This window comes from Doryrhamphus excisus, chromosome 17 (assembly GCF_030265055.1).
Source record: "Doryrhamphus excisus isolate RoL2022-K1 chromosome 17, RoL_Dexc_1.0, whole genome shotgun sequence".
Lineage (NCBI taxonomy): Eukaryota > Metazoa > Chordata > Actinopteri > Syngnathiformes > Syngnathidae > Doryrhamphus > Doryrhamphus excisus.
This window is the reverse complement of record NC_080482.1, coordinates 11197020-11213008: the sequence shown is the minus strand read 5'-3', so window position 1 is coordinate 11213008 and position 15989 is coordinate 11197020. Positions and strand designations below refer to the sequence as shown.

The 15989-nt window shown below is 45.7% G+C and overlaps 3 protein-coding genes across 4 annotated transcripts; 2 read left to right on the top strand and 1 right to left on the bottom strand.

Annotated features, from left to right (window-relative positions):
- Window positions 1–966: 966 nt before the first annotated feature.
- LOC131105482 (B-cell receptor CD22-like) lies at window positions 967–3573 on the bottom strand. 2 transcript variants are annotated; one of them, XM_058053636.1, is made up of 7 exons: window positions 3324–3573; window positions 2903–3250; window positions 2042–2311; window positions 1837–1933; window positions 1685–1745; window positions 1469–1593; window positions 967–1396 (listed from the first exon to the last, which is right to left on the bottom strand). In XM_058053636.1, exons 1-7 carry the CDS (start codon window positions 3367–3369, stop codon window positions 1336–1338), a joined length of 1008 nt encoding a protein of 335 aa, XP_057909619.1. In that variant the 5' UTR covers window positions 3370–3573; the 3' UTR covers window positions 967–1335. The 2 variants fall into 2 exon arrangements, with proteins under 2 accessions (XP_057909619.1, XP_057909621.1); XM_058053638.1 differs by having other exon boundaries at window positions 968–1396; window positions 1469–1590.
- A 318-nt stretch (window positions 3574–3891) lies between these two features.
- On the top strand, window positions 3892–8493 carry syt11b (synaptotagmin XIb). Its single transcript, XM_058053635.1, has 4 exons — window positions 3892–4146; window positions 4850–5757; window positions 7174–7294; window positions 7391–8493. Exons 1-4 carry the CDS (start codon window positions 4113–4115, stop codon window positions 7699–7701), a joined length of 1374 nt encoding a protein of 457 aa, XP_057909618.1. The 5' UTR covers window positions 3892–4112; the 3' UTR covers window positions 7702–8493.
- A 3103-nt stretch (window positions 8494–11596) lies between these two features.
- Window positions 11597–15497, top strand: plin6 (perilipin 6). The gene is made up of 8 exons (XM_058053555.1): window positions 11597–12005; window positions 12625–12664; window positions 12731–12929; window positions 13668–13750; window positions 13860–14097; window positions 14166–14347; window positions 14443–14709; window positions 14804–15497. Exons 1-8 carry the CDS (start codon window positions 11875–11877, stop codon window positions 15179–15181), a joined length of 1518 nt encoding a protein of 505 aa, XP_057909538.1. The 5' UTR covers window positions 11597–11874; the 3' UTR covers window positions 15182–15497.
- Window positions 15498–15989: the final 492 nt, after the last annotated feature.

Sequence of the window (15989 nt, the reverse complement as noted above, 5' to 3'; positions counted from 1 at the left end):
TCTTTATGAACCGGAATACACGGATGCCGAACTTCATCAGGGAGTTCGGTACTGGTTTCATAGAGTTTGGTGCCAAAAACAAGGTGCTAATGAACGGCACAAGTTAGCTAGTTCTTACATGTGGTACTGGAATTGCAGAACTCTTCCAAACACGTCTCATCCTCTGTCATGGCCGTATATGAACGTAATCCTCCTCGTAAAACTGGACACACAAAGCTGTTTGACCCTAGCCACTCTGGTTCCCACATTATAGCCAATGGCAAGCAGCCAAAGTTGTTTAATAGTAATGTCCGTGGCAGGAAAATGATGGAATTCATGTCACTGATGAGCGACACTTAGCCCGGATAATTACAGGTACGTAGCATTTTTTTAAACCACTATAAATCTCGCATTGCAGTGATCATGATCTGCGCATCTAACCAATGTGAAACACACATAAACACAAGACTGGAGCGCAAAGTGATTCACAGAGAGATTTGTGTGGTCTGATTTTTTTCATGTTACAATTCTTCCCTGGATTTTTTGATTAGCCAAATCATGTAAATGTCTACTCTACTCTTGACTTTTAAAACTGATTTTCACAGCCCAAGTTATGATATATATTTTTTTTAACGGTTGTCAGGGGGTCGATCACAGTTTGTGTCTTGACTTAGTGCTAAAGCAATGGGGACCCAAGGCACTATTTCCCGGTATGAAATCTGCTCTAACTTTTGTTAATATTTGAGAAGAAGTGAATGATGTATCAAATTATTCACATTAATTAATCACAGACTAGATTTTACCAATTAAAAAAATTGTAACATTGCAACTAGTATACGTACACTTTGACTTTGGACTTTGATCAGCGACTCAGGACCTGACTCAGACTTGAAAATACTTGAGATTTCAGTGAATGAGTTGAGCAAAATGTGTATTCAACTGTCATTTTCAGCAGGCCAACACATTTTCCACATAATCTGCCTCACTGAATGCATCTATGAAAGTCCACTTGCATTACCTTACGTTTCTATGCACTGACTAAATCCTGAATGCTATGTCAGCACTCTTTTAGCATTACAAAGTCTTGTCACACTGGTCTTATTTACACACAAAAAAATAAAAATACACCCATTGTATTTGTCAAATGTGTCACATTGTTAAAATGGCATTTTATTTGGTAAACAATAAACGTTGCTTATGACTTGTAAAGAACCGAAAATTTCAAGTTTATCATTTCAAACTTGATTCAATCTGTCTTGCCTTGATCAGCATGTCTTCAATTGCGATGAAAGACTTGCAAAACATTGACTTTCCTAAATCCTTGTAGAGAATTCTGAATTGTCAACATCTGCTGAGTCATCGCAATGTGCTCGCTACTGCTGAGTAGACGACAAATTCTTTGCTGTCCTTCACTGGTCTGTGGACAACAACATTTGACATTTAATTTTGAATATGAGCACAACTGTGTGTGTGTGTGTGTGTGTCGTACCTGCTCACAGCCGTTTGTTTAAACCGGATGGAGGCATAGTTGATTTCCAATGCACTGTGGCTCATTTCCTGTCCGGCTGGCTCAGCAGATGATGGGAAGTTACAGTACACATGTTCACTGTGCTGCTTCACATACACACACACATACACATACGCATTACTGGTGTATACTTAACTCCCAGCTGCATGATGGGATATCAGTGATTCTCTCACTCACCTTCTGCTCCGTCTCACCTTCCAGACCTTTGACGTTCTCACATGATGCCACCCGACACTTCCTGAAACACCCGTTCATGTGAGACACATGCTAGCTGTACTGATGCTATGTGTATCCGGGTGACCGGAAGGCCAGTGGCATAACTTTGGCACCTTTTAATGATGAAGATCAGCAGAATGAAAAACAGCAACACCACCATAAGGCCAAAGGCCAAGCCAAGAGTCAGCGCAAACTGCCCATCACGTAAGTCTATGAAACATAAATCAGATCAGATTTGATTGATTAACATGATGGCGGTGTTCCAAAGTAAGACAAAGAGCATAAAGGACTGAGGAGCAAAAACAGGGAATAATTAACTGGATTGACGTGCTTCCACTTTCAGGCTGAAGGGCAGCGACGTGGTCCTCATGTCCTTTGCCAGCGCGCAGGTATAGTTGCCAGACTTGCTCTTGGTCACGGAGCCCAGCTGCAAGGCAGGGCCGGATTCTGAGAGGACGTGGTTGCCATCTTGGAACCAGCGCACCTCCAGTTGCTGGAAGGAGCAACGGGAAGCGCAGCTCAGAGTCACTCTGTCGCCCTCGCTCACCTTGGCAGGGGTAGAGCTTAACACCAACATCTGAGGGTTATCTAGTGGAGGGTAGGCAACATGGCATTAAAGACTTAGACGCTATGCTAATTGCAGTAATGCTAAGTAGGCTTATGCTACCCATACTGATGCTAAGAGTGCCAATGCTAAATGGGCTTATACTTACACTAACTTGAACCTGGAAATGAGATACCCAACTGATACTTGAAGTTTATGCAAAGGTACCTGATAATCTTATAATTTCCGTACATTTAAACTGACTTTTAAAAGCAAAACCAAGACTGGGGATGAAAACAGGACATTTGGTTACTCTATCCTATGCTAACATATGCAAGCATACCCATGCTAACTGTACTGATTCTACGTGAGCAAATGCTGATTGTACTCATGTAACCTGTTTGGGCCGCTCCTGAACCCCCTGTGGCTCAAACATGATTCACAGAATGACAGTGAGGAGCGCTAGCCATCGAGCTAAACGTCCAAGGTGCCAACTCGACAGGGTGTTTTTTTTCGATGTACCTTCAGCTGGCATTCTTTACATTGATGCCAAGCGTGCCTATGCTAGCTGTGCTATTGCTAAGCATGCCTGTGCTAACTGTAGTGGTGCTAAATATGCTCAATTCCAACTGTACCGATGACATTGAACTTTGCCCCTGTGGTGCCGGTGAAATGTCCCAAAGCGTCAGCAGCTTCCATCCGGAAGCGGAATGTTCTGCTGTCTGCCTCCCGGACATCGTGGATCCGAAGTGTGCAGTTTCCTTCCAAGTCTCCCAGGTACTGGTACCGTGAGCCATAGGAGGGCTTGGCGCTGTCGTACACGGACGGTGTGCTGCCATGACAAATGAGGTGATTGATGCACCACACCACCCTGATGACCTCCATGATGGGTGTGAACGTGCAGCCGATTGTGACTGTAGAGCCTTTCACCGCGCACACTGCTGAAGGGTGGTAACGTACCCGTGCAGCTACGCCCACCGAGCCTGCTCAAAAACCACCTGGTGATGTCACCTCAGCACAAATCACAAATCAATGTTAGAGATGTCAGCCACTCACCTGTCAGAAGCAACACGACGAACACGTTTTGACGCCAAAATGGCATCTTGGCTGACAATGAGAAGAAGAAGTAGTGAGTGTATTGAGAAAGCACAGCTCACTTCCCCCTATTTAACTCTTTTCTTTCACAATGTTGTGAAAGAAAAAGATTATTCTGTTGTGAAGTAAGAAAATCAGGGCAGCTCATGCATAACCTATAACTTTGTTATTTTCAAACAAAGTCAAATGTTTGGATTTCGTTTGATTTGATCATATTGATGCTCATGTGACATAACAGTGTAGGGGCGGGGCTTTTTAAGAGTACCAGCTCATGCAGGAGGATGTTGCAAGGATGTCTCACTCTGATTACATTTCCGCACTCAAGAACCGAATTGATTTTTAAATGTTTTGACGTAACAGCTGATGTTTCTCTACATAATCACTTTATTGAAAACATATTGGTGTGGTCGTTATTCTAAATTACGTTTCGTGGTTTTTAGTGTGTTAATCCCGTCAATGTGTGTAAAATCGTTTCTCTCTGCAGAATGAAGCCCTCGTTTTAATAAACCAGCTTCCTCCGGCCTCACGGCGCAGACTCCCTGCATCTCAGCGCGAGAGCATCAGTCAGTCAGCCACCGCCTGGACGACGCCTGGATCCGACTGGACTGATCCGGACCGGATCGATGCGGGCTTCGTGTGCCTCTTGCTGACTCTTGTCGTCTATGGACGTCAAGTAAAAAACCAGTGGCTGCTCGTTAACCTTTCCACTCTTTGCTTTTGTCGTCTGGACGCTATCCGCCCAGTCACAAAATGGCGGACATGACAGAGCTGCGACCCTCTTACGGTGAGAGGCCCGATGGTTTTGAGTGGGCATATTGTTTATTTGTTAGTTGTGTTTATTGACAGAAGATTTGGTGGCAAACACAGCCGACATGGGCGCCACCCAGTTGATGGGGTTGCTTTGTAATAACATGTTTTAAAAGCTTGACATCATCAATTTGTCGCGATGAGACGAAGCAGCAACTAGGATTAGCTTCATTTTAGCAGCATCAGGCGGACTTAATGTCAACTAAAAGAAATCCTTTTTATGGGCGTTCACGCGCATCCTTTCGTGGGCCTAGTGGTGACGTCATGTCTGTACCCGGCAGTCCCAGTGCACCCGTACATTACGTCATCATAGTACTGCTTACTGCACGCTCACTCTTATCTGATGACGTCACCAGATGTTGTTCAAATACTACATTGCAATGCAACTATGCAACATTATCTACTAAACAATGTGTGTGTGTGAGTGTGTGTTGCCAGGCAGCCAGCTCCACTCTGAAACACTTTGCAAAACATGACATCATGTGACTTTGAATGAAGAAAGTACTTCATTCTGATTGGTTGCAGACAAACTCAGTTGTGTGCGCGTGTGTGTGCCTCTGCCTGTGTGGACTACAGACAAAGAGCTTCACAAACACCGTCCCCCCAACCCTCACCCCCCATCCATGGAGGGGTAAAGGCTTTGTCATGGAGGGTTTTCTCACTTCCTGTTTTTCCTGCAGCCATGTCTCCCATTCTGGCGGGCTTCCTGGGTGCGGGTGTCCTGGTTCTCGTGGTGATCGTCCTGGTTCTGCTGTGGTCCTTCTGTCAGCGACGTTACCTGCGCATATCGGGACACTACAAGTTGCACGGGGACCGTTACTGCGACGCTGACGACCCGCCCTACAAGTTTATCCACATGCTGAAAGGCATCAGCATTTACCCAGAGTCCCTCAGCAGCAGCAAGAGGATTGTACGCAGCGCCAGGCGAGCCGAGCGTGATGGAGAACGTGGCTGCGCACAGGCGGGGGGGAGAGGCCTGGTGTTGGTGGACGCGGAGAACAACATCCTAGATGTCCCGGGTCAATTGCAAATGAGTCACCTGGTAGCCCCTGCCGGACCAGGCCGTATGGAGCGGGCATTACCCGTCCGCGCCGACTACTGCTGCCTGGACAGCAGCTCGGCCAGCAGCAGTCAGACCAGCAGCAAGACCGGGTCGCCCTTCACCCCCGCCTCCTCTGAGCCCGAACCAGAAGCCAGCCTAGGTGCTATCAGCCTCACTGTGGACTACAACTTCCCCAAGAAGGCCTTGGTGGTGACCATCGTCGGGGCCCGAGGTCTTCCCGCCATGGATGAGCAAGCCGGCAGCTCTGACCCCTACGTGAAGATGACCATCCTGCCCGAGAAGAAGCATCGCGTGAAGACCCGGGTGCTGAGGAAGACACTGGATCCGCTCTTTGACGAGACCTTCACTTTCTACGGCGTGGCCTACAGCTCGCTACCAGAGCTCACGCTGCACTTCCTGGTCCTCAGCTTCGACCGCTTTGCTCGTGATGATGTCATTGGGGAAGCAGTAGTGCCACTGAAGGGTGTGGACCCGAGCACAGGCCGAGTCCACCTGAGCCAGCAAATTTCCAAGAGGAACATGCAGGTGAGGAGGGGTGGATTTATTCCTACTACTTTACGCAAAATTCTACTCATGCAGAAATGGACGTTCATCTTTAAGGTTTGCTCAGTGGGACAGAGCATCCCAGTTCAGCATTGTTAACAGAATTCCTATGACAGTGACAATGTGTCTGCTGACGAGGTGTTCTCGTGTCAGCAGATAATGTCGTTGACAGACAACTGCATTCACTGCCGATGTTCCAAATCCTTTAATTTAGTCTGGATGGACTCTTTTCTCTTTAGTTTCACAAGGCAGCTAACCTCCACATTACTATACTATCTTTTTAATAGGGGTCTCTTGATACAACTCTTTCAATTCCCATCCATTTCCGACATTGCAGCCTTAGACACTGGGGAGAGCTCTGCTCCAGCTCAGGAAACCGCACTCGCAAAAGCAGATGTTCCTGCTCTTGAATTCATATGATAACTAGCCCTGTTTATATGAAGTTCTTGTAAACAATAGCCACATTTGCCTGCACAGGCGTGGTGTCGTGGATGGAAGAGGAGCCTCTTGTCAGCCATTATTTAATATGTGATATGACGTCCTGCCACACACTTTATGACTCAGCATTACCCAAACGGATTCTTTCCGTTGTGCTGTAAGCCTTGGTAACTGAAGCTAATGTGAGCTAATGTGAGCCGACAATAGGGATTTTAATCTTGCTGAAAGCTTTGTGAGCCTGGGGTTACCATTGACCGATACTGATATTGGTCCGATATTAACACCAATCATAGGTGCTTTTATTTATGATGTCCTGCGGAATATCAGAAAAGCACGAATCACACATACTTGATGAAGTGATACCACTCACAGAACAAAGGCAGCAACACTGGGTATGAGAGAACTCACCCTTTTACTTATGTATGCATGTGAGGTATAGTTTCATCCACAATGTAGTGGCAGCTTGGCATAATCTAGCAAGGTTTGAGCTGCTCATTTAAGCGTTAACTTGACTTTACTCAACACTGACTTTTTGCCATCCCGTAGGAGTTTCCTGACTCCAGTTCTGGCTGACAGCCACATGGCTGACACACTTGTTGTTGTGATCACACAGACTATTTGGTCGTGGCTGGGTAGACGCAGTGGGTCAGAATCTGGAATCGACTTTTTACATTTGAGTGCCAGTATTGGGGATATGAGATGCTGGGTGTTATAATGCGATATATTTTTTGCTGACATCAGCATGATATCTGATAACAATATTGAATTGGGACATCCCTAGTTTTTAATGCTCCATGTACCTTTACTGTGCAGCATTGCATACATTCTATAATTGTCATGTCCTTTTATTGTTCCATATTTACATCATATTTAATGTGTTGTGTATAATATTATTATTTTAGTGACATGTGTTTGATCATGGAGACAAGAAGTTATAGATGTCATGTCTTTCGTTATTAGTGTGAGAGTCGTGGTGAGCTGCTGGCGTCGTTGTCCTACCAGCCGGTGTCTCATCGTCTCAGCGTGGTGGTCCTGAAAGCTCAACACCTCCCGAAGATGGACATAGCCGGCCTGTCTGCAAGTGAGTAGCCTACACACAGGCAAAGCATGTTGAGGTGGTTACAATCCAAGCCACTAGTTAGCATCAGAGTAATGAATCTGGTCTTGGTGTCCACAGACCCCTACGTGAAAGTCAACGTCTTTTACGGTCGCAAGCGCATCGCTAAGAAGAAAACCCGTGTGAAGAAGTGCACGCTAAACCCAGTCTTCAACGAGTCCTTCATTTACGATATCCCACCCGAGCTGTTGCCTGAGATCTCAGTGGAGTTCCTGGTGGTCGACTTTGACCGTACCACCAAGAATGAAGTCCTCGGCCACCTGGTGCTTGGCCTCCAAAGCCCCACCCTCACCGGCGCCTCCCACTGGCGGGAAGTCTGCGAGAACCCCCGTCGGCAGATCTCCAAATGGCATACCCTGAGCGAGTACTGAGGAACATGCTGGGACTGGACCAGTGAAGACTCCTGGAAATACAGACTAATACAGTGTACAGCATACACACACATATACACACACACACACACACATACACACACACACAATGTAATGCTAGTTATTAAACACTCTCTATTATCTGTCAACACCACATGTGCATCTGCTAAGAAAATGCTGAGCTTTTGAAAAAGAAAACCGACGTTTGTGACGTCTCGCCTCTTGTGTGTGTAAAGCTATGAAGAAAAAAAATCCTCCCCTACTCGCCCCCGCTGTGGTTGTCATGCAGTTTGTTGCATGTGTTTGTGAAGAGAAGAACTAAAAAGCTTCCCCTCATGCTGTGGTGGTCTCAGAGGGGAGTTAGCGTGCAGGTAACATTTGTAAAATACCGTGTGCGTGATTGCAGCATGAATGTTCAATTTGTCTTTTGTTGCTTTGTTTTGCTACAAAGATCTTCTGGAACACTCTTGACACCCCACTCACCCGTCCGGCCCAAAACCCATCCAAGCAACAATGCTAGTAAGAATGCTAAGCTAATCACACCATCTCAAGTCGGTATGAGCGACCCACCTAGCAGGTACCTTACTCCAAAGATCTGTATTACATATTTTGATGATGATGATTTGTGACGTCATTGTTTATTAAGTTACAACTTTTGTCATCATCCTTCAGTCAAACTCCACTGTAATATTCTGCCAGTGAGCGGCGCTGTTGTCGTCGCAAAAAAAAAGCACATTAGAATCCACATGACGGTGTCTGTCTGGTGCTCTCAAATAAACATCCCACAATGCAGGCGTGTCCAAACTTGGGAGGCTATTTGGTAAAAAGAAAAAGGAATGAAATATGTTTAAAAGTTACATATCATATCTCAAGAAAAAACAGCCTGCATATGAGCTTTGTGTTATTAGCATCAACATTTCAACTTTCTCTGCTTATATTGTGCTCTTTTTTTTAACAATTTTTTTTTGTAAAACTATTTTTACAATATCCCAAGGACTAATACAAATTTTGTGGGCTGCAAATGGCTCCCCCAGCTGCATTTTGGACACCCTTGTCATAAGAGAATGATTTCAAAAGACGCACAGTGAGTCATGTAAGCTGTCGCCAAACTAACGTTGCATCACTTGTAGCAAACAGGAATTAGATTACAACACATCCCAGTGTTCATTAGTGCACCCGATAAAACTCTTAAAGTTCCTCCCAACAACCTGTGGTGTGAACGAGGGTCATGGAGACTGTAGATTTTGTATAGATGTACTTTCCGTGTGATGTCCTGAAAGCTTCCCTGCTGTACACCTGAATGATGCTAACCTCCCATTGACGTGCAAATAAAACAAGTTAGCCTGATGCCTCCTCTCATCTTATCCTTTCATTATTTCCGCCTCTGGCATGATCTTAAGTACATATTTTTACTTCTTGTGTTAGAGATCCTTACAGTATCAAATAGCGACCAGCTGGGATCGCTGTTTGGGTGCAAAGAGCTGAGTCATTTCACACAGGAACCCTGTTGTACAGTGTGTGGTCAAAGGGATGAACATAATATCTGCAAAGCACCAAATGTCTGTGGTGACACGCATTAAGGAGATGCGGTCACATGAGTGGCTGACACACACTGGAGCTTTATATCAGTTCTTTGGTTTGTGCACGTCAGCACTCATCTGTGTTCCAACTGCTTATTTCCAGGTGTTTTTTTTTAGGTATAGTGTACAGTCTACCTCAGAAGTGTCAACTGACCACTAGGATGTGTCACCAGACCAATGTGTGTTGCTCATCAAGCTGTGTGGCCAACCTGATGGACCTGACACAACCACCCGGATGGCAGGTCACAGTCAAAACGTGTCAAGGTAGAACACTAAAAAAAAACATAACTAAACATATATTCAACACTGAATTGATGCACCTGCCTACTTTTGTTTAAGTAATTATTGCTTATATCCTATAAACTTAATTTCACTTCCTATCCATTACTGTGTTCGTCTGCTATATGATATTCATTCATTCATTTTCTACCGCTTTTTCCTCACAAGGGTCGCGAGGGTGCTGGAGCCTATCCCAGCTGTCTTTGGGCGAGAGACGGGGTACACCCTGGACTGGTCGCCAGGCACATATAGACAAACAACCATTCACACTCACATTCATACCTAGTCGCCAATTAACCTAGCACATTTTTGAAATGTGGGAGAAAACCCACGCATGCACAGGGAGAACATGCAAACTCCACACAGAGATGGCAGAGGGTGGAATTGAACCCTGGTCTCCTAGCTGTGAGGTCTGCGTGCTAACCACTAGACGTGCCGCCTGCTATATGATATATTTAACTTTAAATTGCTGATCCCAACAACCAGTGATTTATAAAGGAAAATCTTGAAAATTATTATGGGTGGCCAAACTTTTTCATACCACTGTATAATAATTAGGGCTGTCAACAAATTAATTTTCATTCCTTAATTTCCTTGTAATTAAAGCATGTGCACTAGAGCAAGCACACCTCGGCTCAGACGTCATACACACAGTTGAGCGTTCTCACAGTCACACAGAGCCTGACACTGTTTTATAACTTCATTCTGACCTGAACACACACAACAGTATAATTCCTACACAGTATACTGTACTGTATGTGTCTCCAACCCACGTCTCTAGTTCCTTCATCCTGTCCTTCTCATTCTCATTATAAGAACGCAAGATGTGTTTGGCGACACCCTGAACATCACAAAAATGGCTTAATAATATGTGTGTCACTTCTTAACTCTTTAGGATTGAAGTGCTTATGCTCATTTTTTGGCCCTTTCAATTGAGTTGTGGACTCCTACAGAGCAGCTACACACAATAACCAGCACATAAAGCTTTCAAGGTCTTCCAGAATCTGCACCTATTCAGTTGTATTTCTTTGGATTTCATGTTTCCTGCAAAAACGGTCTGTTTTAATGTATTCCACCCACGGCCTGCCTCCAGTCACGCCCACTCCACTGTGGTTGGTCACACTCCCGAGTGCTTAGGACTTCCGGTTTGTGCTGCTAGCTGCGAACGCAACTTTATTTGAGTTGATAAATGGCAGAGGAGTTGGTGATAAAGGAGATTTATCTTTTTAAAATGTCCGCTTTTAACATAAAATCATATGTGTTGGATCGTGAATCAGAAGTAGAGACATTTTAGCGTTTTTAGCGGTTTTCTACAGCGGTAACATGTAATGTGTTTTACAGGAGTACCAGTGTTTAAAAAACTCAGGTAGAGCCACTAATCTTGGTGGGAAGCGGCTATTAGCAACCCCACTCCCTGTATGCACACTCTATAATGCTACGCAGACAAGCGCTTTTGCACCATGGTTATAATAATATACTAATAATATAATAATGATACATAAAAGAAACACAGTTAGGACACTGATTAACTGGTACTTACTGCTTGCTCTCATCCACACAACCAAGTAACGTTGGAAAAGCATCAGGCTTCAGCAAGTTTGTCGGCTAGTCCAGCTGCATAGTGGCCCATGTTCACAAAACAGTCCAGTGTGAAATGCCATTGACGGATTGTGCCTGATGGTGCCGTCTTTAGGAATTGTAAACAAATGTGTCTTTCCAGTACGAGCCATTGCTAGCAACGTAAACAGAGGCGCAAAGCTTGGAGGAGGGCAGAGAGCTTAGAGCTTACAGCCACGTTCATATAAGTCTGTTCCTCTGTGACATTACAAAGGGGCAATCTTACCGCACCTTCTGAAACCGAACATTTTGAGCCATCCCAACCATCTTTCAGGGCTCACTTCCAAATGTGTAAACCTCATTATCTGAAACTCTGACATCGTTTAACACGAGAATACAACATTCCAACTACATTTATAGGTCAGAAAAGTGGAAAAACCAAAACAGGTCCCCTTTAAGATATACTGTAGCCTGTTAAGTTAAGTAAGTAGGTGGAGAAATGTGGGTGTTCTTTAGATATTCTTTAGATTTCTATATGAATATAATGACTTGTGACAGTGGCTACACTGTCTGTACTCATTATCAAACTGTGCCTCTGTCAACTACTTTATCAGTTATTAGAGTTGTACTACCATTGAACCATTGATTGTGTGCATGTTGAAGATGAATTCAACCATTACCATTACCAAGTAGTGAAGCCTGGTTGGGAATAAGCAGAAAAGGTTTGTGGCTTTCAGCTGAATGATTCCCTTCATCGATGACATCACACCGAATGACGACCAATCGCGTCACAAACCTCTTTCTCAAAAGTTGTCCTGGCAGACTAAGAGCAGGTCACAAAGTTCTTCATCTTCATCTTCACCTCTTCAGCACAGCCTCTCTGATGGGGTGAGTCTCTGATCATTGATTGATTATGATTGATTGTTTTGTTTGTGAATTACTGTATTTTCGGTCAACCAATTCCAGTCGGTTTTTCTGTCAATGGCGGTCTGACTCAAGTCCTTTTTTTGATGTTTGGTTGGAGACAGGGTGTGGTCTTTTTTCACTTTCAGTTTTTTTGATGCATTTTGTTTTGTTGTTGTCGGTTTTGAGAGCCACGAAAAGTATGTTTTTCTTGTTCTTGCTCCAGTAGACCACAACAATGTATTCCACTTGACATATTTCTGCGTAAAGTGTGTTGTTGCTATACTAGTGGGGAAGAGACTAGATGTTTTATGTAAAAGTGTCATCCGTCTGTGCTGGAGCCAATCCCAGCGGTGGACACCCTGGTCGGGCTCCAGCTCGTCAGATAACCCAGAAGTGAAGACACATAGGTCCATATGAAGACATCACGCTGGACAGAAGCTTCCAGACATCACTGAAAGACTCGTTTGTGTGAGCCTGTGTTCTTCAAAGGTTCACGATTTCCACGCTGGTTGCGGCGGAACATTCTGGAGTTATGCAAATGAGTAGCTGACTTCCTCGTGGCAGCACCCACCGGTGACCTCTGCTCTGTGTTCTCCTTCAGATTTGGCCAAAAAGACATGTCTCATCTTCAGAATCATGAGGTGAGAAACATCTCCGATGCTGTCCATCAAGCACGTATCAATTAACTTGTTTTGATCTCTGTTCAGATAAACGTGATGCTGAGGGTCTCGCACCTTCCTCTTGTCCGCTCGGTGCTGCAGTCGGTGAGCTCTGTCTACTCAGAGGTCAAAGGGCGTTATCCTCTGCTCGGCCTGGTGGGAGGAGTAGCCGAGTTTGGCGTCCGAAACGTCTCCATGGAGGCCATGAAGAGAGCCACACCCGTCATGCAGACCTTGAGACCTCAGAGTTCGTGTGACGTCAACATATAGTCACTAATGTAACATGCTAATCGTAATGCTAGGTCCCACTGCTTAAAATGATGCTGATGCAATGATGAATGTTTGAGCTAATGCTAACATTAGTGCCCCACAATGCTGAATTCTTGCGCTAATGCTAACATGAGTGCTCTATGATGCTGAATGCCTGAACTAATGCTAGCGCTAATGCTCTACAATACTGGATCGCTGAGCTAATGCTAACATTAGTGTCCCACGATGCTGAATTCTTGCACTAATGCTAACGTGAGTGCTCTATGATGCTGAATGCCTGAACTAATGCTAGCGCTTATGCTCTACAATACTGGATCTCTGAGCTAATGCTAACGTGAGTGCTCTATGATGCTGAATGGCTGAACTAATGCTAGTGCTAATGCTCTACAATACTGGATCTCCAAGCTAATGCTAACATTAGTGCCCCACGATGCTGAATTCTTGCGCTAATGCTAACGTGAGTGCTCTATGATGCTGAATGCCTGAACTAATGCTAGCACTAATGCTAGCACTAATGCAATACTGGATCTCTGAGCTAATGCTAACACTGGTCCTCGATGGGCTAATGCTAATGCTAGTAATGCTAGTGTCCCACAATGCTACCCCCCTAAACTCTATTAAGCTACTGTCTAATGGAACTGCATTTTGTTCTATCTGCATTATGTTGATGTTTACCAGACTGTGACACACTTCCTGTCATGTGCTTCTTCTGCAGTTGAAATTGCCAACAATTTCGCCCTTGTGGGTCTGGACCAGTTGGAGAAGACATTTCCCATCCTGAACCAGTCCACGGATGAGGTGGTGATTGCCATGCTTGCCATGCTCGCCAACACGGCAGCGCCATGTTGTTTGGTGTTGAAGCCTTTGGTTGCCAAGGTAACGAGGTATGACTGGTGTCCTCCATCAGGTGATAGGTCACTTGAAAGACGCCTTCTTCCTGACAATGGATGACATGCAGCTGTGGATGGGGGCCGGGTTGGATGGTGCTCTGGACCAGCTGGAGCGCCTGTCTCACTCGGCTTGGTTGGCGATGCGACAACTGCAGGACTCTCAGGTCGGCCGCGCGGCCACATTGGGCCTGGACGATTTGCTGAGCCGCATTGAGAACGTCACCGCCTACTACTTGCCCCTCCCACCCACTCTGCGTGAGGACCACTTTGTGACCTGCGAGGGTCTCAGCACTTCATCATAAAGCTTCTGTTGTTGTTGTCAGGTCGCGAGTGGGAGATGAGAGTTCTGGAGTATGAAGATGAGGATGAGGACGACGAGCCCAGCATCTGGACAAGGGTCCGAAGTCTCCTGCTGGGTCTCAGTCTGCAGCTGTACCACCGCATGATGAAGGTGCAGGAGCAGCTGGAGGAAGCTGCCAGAAATCTGGGAGACGCCGCCGACTCGGTGAGGTCACATGAAGGACATGCTGATCTTGTAGTACCAATTTCCTCCTGAAGAGGCCACTACAAGTCACTGATGATCATCTGTCCTCCCTGCAGGTGGGTCTGGGTCAGGTCCTGGAGCTGCTGGGCAACCTGTTGCATTTCCTGCAAAGACTACTGGTGACGCTGCTGTACCGGGCTGAGAGCCTCAAAGAGCTGTCACTGGGCAGGGTTAAAGATCAGGCCATGATGCTGGCGGAACTGCGTCCGGTGAGACAAATTCAAGCGTTGCCAGTCCAGGTCCAGCAACTTCTTGTAGACCTGCAACAACTCTCCAAGATCCTCCTGCAGCTCCTCATCAACTCCACGCCTCTCTACAACATGGTGAGTCCACTAGGAGGCTTTGCACTAGGTTAGGCTAACACGTTGTCTTGTTCTGATCCTTGTTCTCATGCGTGGTGACTCTGGTGTGTGTCAGCTCCAGCAGCCTTCTGAGAAGGACGTGGAGGACTTCCTGAACCAGGAGGACTTTCGGTCCGACGGCTCATCCCGGCGTGGCTCCAGTAATAGCCTATTCCTGAAAGCCATGGACGGACGTCCTCGCCGCCGCACTAGTCTGTACTCACGGGCCGTCCGCAGTCCTGGTCCTGACGGCAATACCGGCCGCCGTTCCAGTTTGAAGCAGGACTTCGAGCCAGAAGGATCCCCTGTCCCTTCCGAAAGCTCCACCTACCGCCGGCCCTCCGCCACAGAGGTGCTCCTCACCCCGCTCAAGCAGTTCGTCTCTCAGAGCCAGAAGGCCTTCGAGTACCTGAATCCTAACTCGGCTGAAGGGTCCAACAGCGCCACCGATTGATTGCACACTGCCGCACTCCTCCTCACCTGGCACCGCTTGCAGTCCACCTACTGATACGTTAGGACCCGCCCCCTTCAATGGTGCCATATTTCTGATGCGTTTAATGCTGGTGAGCTTACAGTATACGCCGTCTCCAACAGAGCCATTGGAAAACTCCTTTAATCATGGATGATGCTTTAATGAAACGCTACCACCTGCTGTGTTCAAGATGGCGACATGGTGAGCTAACATCTAGGGCTGAATGCCAACTGCTAACTAGCTAGTTTGAAAATCACGGTCATGTGACGAGCCTTTGGCAGGTGGTAACGGTTCTCAAAGTTGTCTTGTCGTTTGCATGTTTGCCATTAAAGCTTTGACAACATGTGACTGCTTGTTGTCATCACACGCCTCATACCGGAAACATCTTTCCTATAGCATGTGGTTATTCCAAGCCAAGGTTAGTTTATATTTATATTTTCTGAAGTAAGTATCACTGAATTTGCACCTTGAGGCTGCTGATCTTCCCTGCTTAGTCCAGTCAATTATTCTTGTTAATCAGACATTAAAACACAGATGTGAGTACTACTTGCACACACTTGTGTGTGTACTATGTTTATACACACTATAGAATCAATAGTGTTATCATTGAAGGGCACTTTGGGAAAAGATTGAAGCTCAATTGTGAGCTGGCTTGAAAGACAACATGACAGAAACACTTGTTTGTTACAATACATACAATACATTTTTATGCTCTGCTGAATGATTTAATGAATTTTACTTCCAAGATGGAGGATCTATCGACGCTCAAGAGAAGGTGAGCAGACTTTCA

Bases quoted from the DNA above. Each gene is read 5' to 3' on its own strand.
- syt11b (XM_058053635.1), top strand. From the start codon at position 4,113: ATGGCGGACATGACAGAGCTGCGACCCTCTTACG. The intron at 4,147-4,849 runs GTGAGAGGCCCG...TTTTTCCTGCAG, and splicing joins AGAGCTGCGACCCTCTTACG to CCATGTCTCCCATTCTGGCG. The intron at 5,758-7,173 runs GTGAGGAGGGGT...TTTCGTTATTAG, and splicing joins TTTCCAAGAGGAACATGCAG to TGTGAGAGTCGTGGTGAGCT.
- plin6 (XM_058053555.1), top strand. From the start codon at position 11,875: ATGACATCACACCGAATGACGACCAATCGCGTCACAAACCTCTTTCTC. The intron at 12,006-12,624 runs GTGAGTCTCTGA...GTTCTCCTTCAG, and splicing joins AGCACAGCCTCTCTGATGGG to ATTTGGCCAAAAAGACATGT. The intron at 14,098-14,165 runs GTGAGGACCACT...TGTTGTTGTCAG, and splicing joins GCCCCTCCCACCCACTCTGC to GTCGCGAGTGGGAGATGAGA.
- LOC131105482 (XM_058053636.1), bottom strand. From the start codon at position 3,369: ATGCCATTTTGGCGTCAAAACGTGTTCGTCGTGTTGCTTCTGACAG. The intron at 2,312-2,902 runs GTACAGTTGGAA...ACCCTCCACTAG, and splicing joins GGCAAAGTTCAATGTCATCG to ATAACCCTCAGATGTTGGTG. The intron at 1,594-1,684 runs GTGAGTGAGAGA...GTGTATGTGAAG, and splicing joins AAGGTGAGACGGAGCAGAAG to CAGCACAGTGAACATGTGTA.